Source organism: Nicotiana sylvestris, chromosome 9, assembly GCF_000393655.2.
Source record: "Nicotiana sylvestris chromosome 9, ASM39365v2, whole genome shotgun sequence".
NCBI classification, from domain to species: domain Eukaryota; kingdom Viridiplantae; phylum Streptophyta; class Magnoliopsida; order Solanales; family Solanaceae; genus Nicotiana; species Nicotiana sylvestris.
Window position 1 is genome coordinate 151,335,428 of NC_091065.1, and position 9,424 is coordinate 151,344,851.

The following is a 9,424-nucleotide window of genomic DNA, read 5'->3' on the forward strand; positions in this document are numbered from 1 at the left end:
ATAGTTTATCCATTAACATCGAAGCGAAATCCCTGTTACACATCTCTCTTTCACGGGAAATCTTTTACACACTCAATCTTTTAAAAGTGTGTCTAAGACACACCACTTTTGTGCTTGACCAATTTTTCATATAACGTGAAAGTCACACCCTAATAAGGTCGTGACATGTGTCATTGACTTTAAAAAGGAAAAAAATATATTAGAAAATTAAAATTAAAACCCATCTTTTTCATCTTTTCATTTTCTATCTTAAGCACCATTATTGCTACCACTATGGTTGTTTGTAAGAAAGTTTCCAACAACACCAAAATTCAACCACACTACCAAAAATAATCGAGCAACAAATTGAATTCAATAACCCAATAATCAACAAGACTCAATTGAATTTTCAAGCTTTTTTCGATACCCCAATAATGATGGATTATAGATTTTTTCAACAAACCTTCAATACTACTGTTCAAGCTTTTAAATCTATCACAAATAAATCGTTTTTACAATATTTGGAGAATAAACCAATAATATCCGCTCAATTTTAGATCTAAAATTGATATGTTCTTTCAAAAATTCTATTTGGGAAAGAAAATGAGGGGGGGGGGGCGTGGTGAGGAAGAAGGATAGAGGGAGGGTGAGGGGTTGGTGTAGGGATGGGAGACCAAAAATGGGATTTTTTTCGGATTTTTCGTACTTTTTTTGTGTGTAAACACGCAAGTGCTATCTAGTCAAAAGTAGTGTGTCTTAGACATCCTTTTAAAAGGTTAAGTATATAAAAATAATTCCGTAAAAAAAAAATATATAACAAAAATTTCGCTGCAAGGTTGATAGATAAATTATGTATTTTACTTTAAACAAAGAAGACTTTAAGGACGAGCTCATTATCCATAGAGTTTAAGAAAAAATTTTGGGAGAATGTGTTGGGAAAAGAAAAAGAAAGGATTAGATCAGACTGTTTATGTGTAGGGATAGGACAAGTGGGTGATATATTATACACTTTCCATATGGACAAAAATAATGAGTGGGAGAAGAGTCTTAGGTGTGGACATATATATGTCACCTCACTACTAGTAATTCATGTATGCATGTGGAGTTTGTCAGGTAGATATTAAGAAAATGCATATACAATATACATATAGTGAATATACTATGACAATGCTTGCCCAGGAATCTATAAAGTCCTTTCAGTCTCACTTCACCTCTGCCAAATTTGACTTCATTACCCTCTGCAATGGACAATTTTATTTTGTTTCTTATACAAATAGTTGTATGCGGTATTTTTTTTTTATCTCACAGTTTTATGGATCCAGATTTTTGTAGACCCAAAAGTGTAAGATTGGAGTCCACAAATTTGTGGGACAAAAAGAAGCCTCACACAACAAATGTAAGTTGTGTGAAACACACAATAAAACTTCCCCTATGCTATTAAGAAGATGGCAATGACAGATAAATCTATCAAATTCATGTTGTTTACTTTTAGGATTTAACTTATATGCAATCACGGCGCGAGAATTTTAATAATACTATTCGTGTAATTTAATTAGGTATAGTAGGCTACGTTAATCGTTATCATATTAAGATTTGTTACGAATAATTACATATTGTTGTAGATTAACCTTAAAATGATAGCATAAGAGACTATTTGTATTTTCAAGCTGTAAGTATACAAAACCACTCTAGGGATACAACACTTAGTGGCGGAGGCACATTTGTCTAAGGATAATCAGTTGCATCCCCTTTGCTAGATATTTATTTAGGTGAAAGTGTAGTGTTAGAAGGAGTTAAAAAATATATTAAGTTTTGAGTCCGAATTCTAAGTGTAACATTTTAGATTGGAATCCAATAATATTTAAATTCTGCATCCGCCCCCGATTTGTTAGTAAAAAGGCTTCTATAGCCTCTATATGCTCCACCATTTGGCTAGTGGTGTCTGTTTTGCATCTTTGTGAAATTGTTATGTGTCCCTGCCATGATTATCCCTTTGTCGTTAAATGGGTGTAGTAGTCTTGATTAGAATAATTTGATCCATTATGATTTTGATCCGTACAAGTACACCTTTGATTGGGGCATTTCATAGAGAATTTGATGGATCATGTTGTTTCTATTATCACTATCAGCAGTCGTATTAGTCTAAAATGATTGTGAGGACCCTCTCAGGATATTTCTTAGTTTTATTCTAATATAATTATTTGATATTCGGAACTCAATAGCTTTAGTTCAGATTCACGTCAGCATGATTCATTAGAGGGTAGTGGTTTCCTTTCAAGAGTTATTCTATATATTTAGTTAAAAAAGAAATCATATTCGTCGATTCACATCCCTTGATTGTTGGATATTTCATAGTTGGATGTTATAGTTTCCAAAGTTCTTTTGTTTTCAAACACTAAAACTAAATGGCTGGTATAATCCCTTATAGCTATCAAATAAAGTGAACACAAATTTATAATTTCAGGTTGAGGAACTTTAAAAATTTAAATTCGTGTACTAACAACATAATTATGAAGTAATTTTAAATATAAAAGTTATATTTTTTCTAAAAGTTATAAAATCTTGATATGTAAAAAGTATCTTTCAGTATTAATTGTATCTATTTTATTTTGTCTATTTACTTATAGGTAAATATAGTCAAAATATTGATCCTATATAAAACTTAATGATGTAATATATGTTGGAATGAATATGACAAGTCATTGAGCATAATGTAGCTATTATTCTTTTTGAAAAAAATAATTATCATTAATCTAGTTATATAAGAATTAAAAATTTAATATGATTAAAGAGCTTAATAAACGCTTCTCTCTACTTTCTCTCTCTAGAGCACATTAGTGAATTACCGTGCTCAGCCATCGGAATGGCCAGAGGAAGGCCGGCGAAGAAGCAAAACAACAAGGCATCGGTGGTCATTGAAGCCATTGCTAAAAGGATTGGAGTAAGAGCAACATGCAGCGACGGTGAAGCTTTAGAAGAGGTGACAGAATGGCCAATTTTACCAAATCGGAGAAGTGGACCTAACACACCACTTTCCGGTGCAATTACGAGCGGAATTATGTAGATAAGTAACAACCAGACAAAAGGAACTCCCCAATCCATGGTGCATGTACATGCATGTGAAAATCAGCTTCAAAAGGAACTGATAGAATAAGGAGATGACAAGGAGAAGGAAGTGCAACAGATAGAGGAGGAACCACAAGCTAAAAGGCCGGAGAACACGACATGGGCTAATCTAGTGGAAAATAATCGATTTGGACTACGAGGTATGAATCTCAGCTTTGTAGCTCCAATTATTCAAAATGGGGAAACAATTGTGGAATTAGCAAAAAATGAAGTGGAAAAGGAAACAGAGAAATGGCGGAATGCTTTGATACTGTATGTTGTAGGTAATACACCTATGATTGGAGCTCTGGAGAGATTCGTTGCAATCCAATGGAATTTTGTAGCTAAGCAATGATATTTTACCATAATGAGGGGTATTTTGTGATAAAATTCAATAATATGGAGGGTGGAGATGCTATTCTGTATTCTGGACCTCATACAATTGGAAACAAACCTATAATCACAAAAATTTGGACGCCAGAATTTAATTTCAAAGATGAGATCCTGAAAACTATTCCAATATGGGTCACTTTGCCAAATCTCCCTTTAAATTGCTGGAGTGCAGATTCATTGAGTAAAATTGGGAGTGGACTAGGGGTTCCATTGTATGATGATGAGTGCACGACTAAAATGTAAAGAATATCATATGCTAGAATTCTTATTGAAATGGATGTAACAGTCCCATTACCTAAACCTATTAAGGTGCATGGCCCAAACGGCAGAAAATTCAGTCAAAAAGTGGAGTATATATGGAAGCCAGAGTATTGTGGTAAATGTTTGATGATTGGTCATTGTTGCAATGAGACAAGTCAGCAGGAAAATGTTAAAGCAATGAAGATAAATGTGCAGAAGAAAGTATGGCAAGTAAAAGAGGCAGCAGGGCAAAAACAGAAAAAAAGTGAAAGACCAAGAGATTTCAACAAATGCTGAAATCCATGTAGTAGCAAAAAACAATGAAGGATGGAAGGCAGTTAAAGAAAAATCAGCAGCAAAGTCAATACATGTGTCAGATGAAAGTAGGATGAGCATAACAAATAGTTTTAATGTGCTTAATAAGCAGAATGAGCTTGACCATCAATATGATCAAGGTAGAGTAGTTGAGAGAGGTCAAATTAGTAGGGGCGAGAATGCAGGGATTGTGCAGAATCTATTCAAACAACAATGAAGTTAGTAGCCTGGAATATAAGGGGTCTTAATAAGATCTTCAAGCAAAAGGAGTTATGTAGATTTATTAGTATAAATAAAATTAGCATTATGGCTATATTTGAACATAGAACAAATGAAGAAAAAGGGAAGCAGATTATGAAGAAAGTTGCAGCAGGCTGAAAATATGTCACAAACTATGATGAGAATGGAAAAGGTAGGATATGAGTAATGTGGGATCCAAACAACATTCAGTTCAGTGAATTGTGGAAAAGTAGTCAGTTGATACATGGGAAGGTGACTGTTGGTGCAGGCAAAATACAATTCTATTTCACAGCAGTGTATGGGCTTCACACTTGAGGATAAGAAAGCATTATGGCAGGAGCTAGAAGGTGTCAAAAATAGAGTTGATGGGGCTTGGATAGCAATGGGGGATTATATTGCAGTACTGGGAATTGAAGATAGGAAAAATGATAACCTAGTGCAAGAAGTAGAAATAAGGAATTTTAGGGAGTCCATGCTTAATAATGACATGAATGAACTAAAATACACAGGAAAGAAGTTCACATGGACAAATAATCATGTGTGGAGTAAAATTGATAGAGCTATTGTCAATGCAGAATGGATGACAACAATGAAGTAATTGGAAGTACTTGTGATGGAACCATTTATATCTGATCACATACTCTTGTTCCTTCATCTTGAGGAAGCAGGAAAGGAAGGTCCTAAGCCATATAGATTCTATAACTATGTTGCTGAGCTGCCGAAATTTCTAATAATGGTGAAACGAACATGGAATACAACTACTAAAGGGCAAAGAATGAAAGGAGTGTGGCAGAAACTTAAAGCAGTAAAGCAAGAAATGAAAAAGATGCACACAAAAGAGTTCAAAAAAGTTAGAGAGTCAGTCCAATTAATAAGGAGACAATTTCAGGAGACACAAGAGCAAATGCATGATCCAAGTCATCAAACAAGTTTGGCTGATATAGAGAAGGAACTATGAGGCAAACCGGAGAAATGGGCAATGATAGAGGAGAGCATAATGAGGCAAAAGTCAAGATCAAAATGGTTGAAACTGGGGGACTCAAATAGTGCCTGCTTCTATGCATGCTTGAAAAATAGGACCTCTATGAATCATATCAAATTCCTTGTAGCTCAGGATGGTAAGCTATTGCAGAATGATCAAGAGGTGCAGCAGGAAATTGTGGGGTTCTACAAGAAATTATTAGGGGATGCAGCAGAACAAATGCTAGTGATTAATCCAACAATAATGAAGAATGGAGCAATATTGACAAAAGAACAACAACTGAAGTTAATAGAACCAATCACCACAGAGGAGATATGTAATATTGTGCAAAATATAGATGATAATAAAGCCCCGGGTTGTGATGGTTTTAATGCTTGTTTCTTTAAGAAAGCATAGCCAATTGTAGGAGAAGAAATAATCAAAGCAACAAAACAGTTCTTTGATTCTGGTGAGAGTTATAAGCCTATAAATTGCACTGATCCCAAAAGTTAAAAATACAAGTTCAATCAAAGAGTATATGCCTATATCTTGTTGTACCGTTCTATACAAGATAATATCAAAGGTGATCACTACAAGGTTGCAAAAGTTTATGGATAATCTCATTGGTATAAGTCAAGCTACTTTTGTACCAGGCAGAGTTATTTCTGATAATATCATCCTAAGCCATGAATTGGTGAAGGGCTATGGAAGGAAGGGTATTACTCCAAGGTGCATGATCAAATTAGATATGCAAAAGCCCTATGATTCATTAGAATGGGGTTTCTTAAAGTAGATATTGATAGCAATGAACTTTCCTGCAAGATTTGTGGAATGGATCATGAATTGTCTGTGTACTATCTTATCTTCTATTCTGATTAATGGCACTCCTACTTATCCTTTTCCAGATATCAAAGGATTCAGACAAGGGGATCCACTGTCTCCTTACTTGTTTGTTCTAGCGATGGACTATCTCAGTAGATTACTCAAAACTCTGAAGAACCAGCCAGATTTTAACTACCAACCAAGATATGAAAGGTTGCAAATTATTCAGTTGGGATTTGCTGATGATCTATTGTTATTCTGTAGGGGTGATGAAGTATCTATCCACATGTTATATAACTGCTTCATGGAATTCTCAAGGGTGTCAGGTCTGAATGCAAATAAGAGTAATAGTTTCATATATTTTGGTGGTGAAAATCTATCAGTGCAGCAAAATGTCATGGATGAACTGGGGTTTTCAAAAGGAGAGATGCCTATAAGGTATCTGGGAGTTCCATTGAGCACAAAAACGATGCCAGTTATTCAATTTCAACCATTGCTAGACATGATGCTTGGTAGAATAACATATTGGGCTGCCAAATTCCTCTCATATGCTGGCAGAATACAGTTAATCAAAAGTGTGCTGCTATCAATCCAAATATATTGGTCTCAAATATTTGTATTCCCAAAGAAGGTAATCCATCTCATAGAAGCTATATGCAGGAAGTTTCTATGGTCTGGGGGAGTTGAGGTGACAAAAAAAATCTAGTGGCATGGGATAAACTATGTCAACCAAAAGCAAGTGGGGGCTAGAATCTGCTAGATGTTGAATTGTGGAATAAAACTGTAATATGTAAGCTACTATGGAACTTAGCTCAAAAAATGATAAACTCTGGGTGGTATGGATTCATACTTATTATGGAAAAGGAAGAACTGTAGAATACATAGAAGCTAAGCAAGCTTCATGGTTGGTGCAGAAGATCTTGAAGGCTAAACAATACATGATAGAAGTTGGGGTCAACTTGGATGAGGTACTTGAAAAGGAGCACATAACCATCAACTATATATACAAGAAGCTAAAGCAGGATCACCAGAAGATGCCTTGGAGGAAGCTGGTATGTAACAATGGAGGTATGCCAAAGTGGATCTTTATTCTGTATGTGGCTATACTGGGCAAGTTGGCTACAAGAGATAGATTAGTAAGATGGGGAATAACAAATGAGCTACTATGCCCTATGTGCAATGTAGAAGAGGAAAGCATGGAACACTTATTTTTCAAGTGTACATATACAACAACAATATGGGAGAAGCTACTACAGTGGATGAATGTTAAGAGACAACCGATGGAATGGAGTCAAGAAATAGAATGGGCATGCAACAACGTTCGAGGCAGATCAGCAAATGCAGAAATTTACAGAATAGTATTAGCAAGCTGTGTCTATTATATATGGCAGGAGAGTAATCATAGAATCTTCGGAGCTCAACTGAGGCCAACAGGAGCACTGATGAAGCAGATTATACAAATGGTTTGTGGAAGGGGCTATATGCTGTCAAGATTAAGAAGAACATTAGAAGAGTTAATTTCTACCCATAATGAATTTTGATTTGTTAATTCATAGTTAGTAGGTAGAATAGAAGTATAGGAGAAACTAATTCTGGGAAGATGTCCAGAATTAGTATTTATTTTTGAGCTGTAATTTTCGTACTTGGTAATAAAATATGATAGTTACCATTTTTTTTTTAATATGATTGATATAAAAGAATATACCAAAGCTAATATCATCAGAAAATATACTAAATTGCGTATAAGTGAACAATTTAAGTTTGATTTCTAAATGGAGTGAAATTAAGTTACATTTACAAAATATAACTAATTTTTATTAACTTTCTATCTTACATATGTAATTTCTCACATGTATATTATAATGATGAATCTTAATTAGAGTATGTTGCCTAAGTGATATTAGTTTGTAAATATGATAATTAGCAAAAGGTGCATGTTTTGACTATATTTACGTCTCATATCTGATGTAATTTGCGAAAGATTTGCATGATTATGAGATAAAAAATATGTCATTACGTGTTTTTATTGTGTAGGAATGTGTTAATGGAATTTGATTAAAGGAGGATAATTTGGCGCGAATAAAAGTGAAGAAGCAAGAAAATAACAGAAGTTGAGGCTAATCAGGAGGTCGGGTGTCACGGGAGAGGTGCACGAGCCAGGGGAATCAACTTTGGCACACAGTAACTTGAAGCCTGTCACACAGACGAGTGTGAGAAAAGAAGAGGAAAAGGAAATTATGGCCTCGTCCAAGGGTCTCGCGTCGCTCGAGAGCCAAACGCGCGTCCAATAATTTCTGCCGAAGTTGGATTGGTTCGGATGACATCCTACCTGCCTAGATCATATATAAATCCAAAGAAACATCCTTGAAAGGGTTAGACAATACTTTCGGAGGCAAGGGACGCAAGATGAAAACTTCGAAAACGAGTTTTTACTCTTTCTTCATATTTTTCATGATTGGTTATGAATTTTAGTAGTGTACTTTCGTATACTATTATGACTAGCTAATTTTTTTATTCTAGGATTTGACAAAATCATTTGTAGAACAAATTCTTGGCTACGTTTGGATACAATTGAACCCTTTGATTTTTTATTTATTCAACCACATGTTTATCTTAGGTAATTGAAGGTGCACTAGATTAATAGTATCTGTGAGCATGCGATTTTTGCCCTAAATATGATTATTCCCAAAATTCCAAACAAAATAATTTTTCTTTATTTTCTTTACAATTTTTGTGCATTTTTGTGTCATTTTCCGATAATTGTGGCATTCTATTTGCGCATTTTAATTCTATGAAGTACGAAAATATGAATTTTTACATTTAGGTTTTAGTATCAATTAAGGGTTAATTTGTTTTAAAATAAAACATGAAAATCACAAAAATTAGTTCACTTTCGCATTTTAATGATTTTTATTATGAATTTGTCGTGAAATAGTTTTTAAACAATTCTAGGCATTAGTCAGTTTTAGTTTTTGAAGTATATTAGGACTTTACTTCAATTGTTGCAATTCTATAAAATCAGAAAATAATTACAAAATTGCAAAATGGAAAATAATTAGATAAAATGAAATAAAAAAAAAAAACAAGAAAGGAAATTAAAGTGAGAAGCAAGGGGCTGGCCAAGTTTGGGCCAAATCAAAGAAATATTTCAGGCCCAAACGCCTTAACCCGTTGCAATCAGTCCAGCCCAAACCCCCAACCCGGTCCGCCCCCCTGTTAAATGAAACGGTGTCGTTTCAAGGCCTTTGGATCAGGACCGTTGGATCTCATCAATCCAATGGTCCGGAACTAACGAGGTTCCCAGTATATAAACGTCCAAACCGTCCCCCCACCCCCCATTTCCATCGTCTTCTTCACCCTACCCCTTCT

The 9,424-nt window shown here is 34.7% G+C and overlaps 1 protein-coding gene across 1 annotated transcript; it reads left to right on the top strand.

Annotated features, from left to right (window-relative positions):
* Positions 1–6,855: 6,855 nt before the first annotated feature.
* Positions 6,856–7,596, top strand: LOC138878419 (uncharacterized). The gene has a single exon (XM_070158096.1). It carries the CDS (start codon positions 6,856–6,858, stop codon positions 7,594–7,596), a length of 741 nt encoding a protein of 246 aa, XP_070014197.1.
* Positions 7,597–9,424: the final 1,828 nt, after the last annotated feature.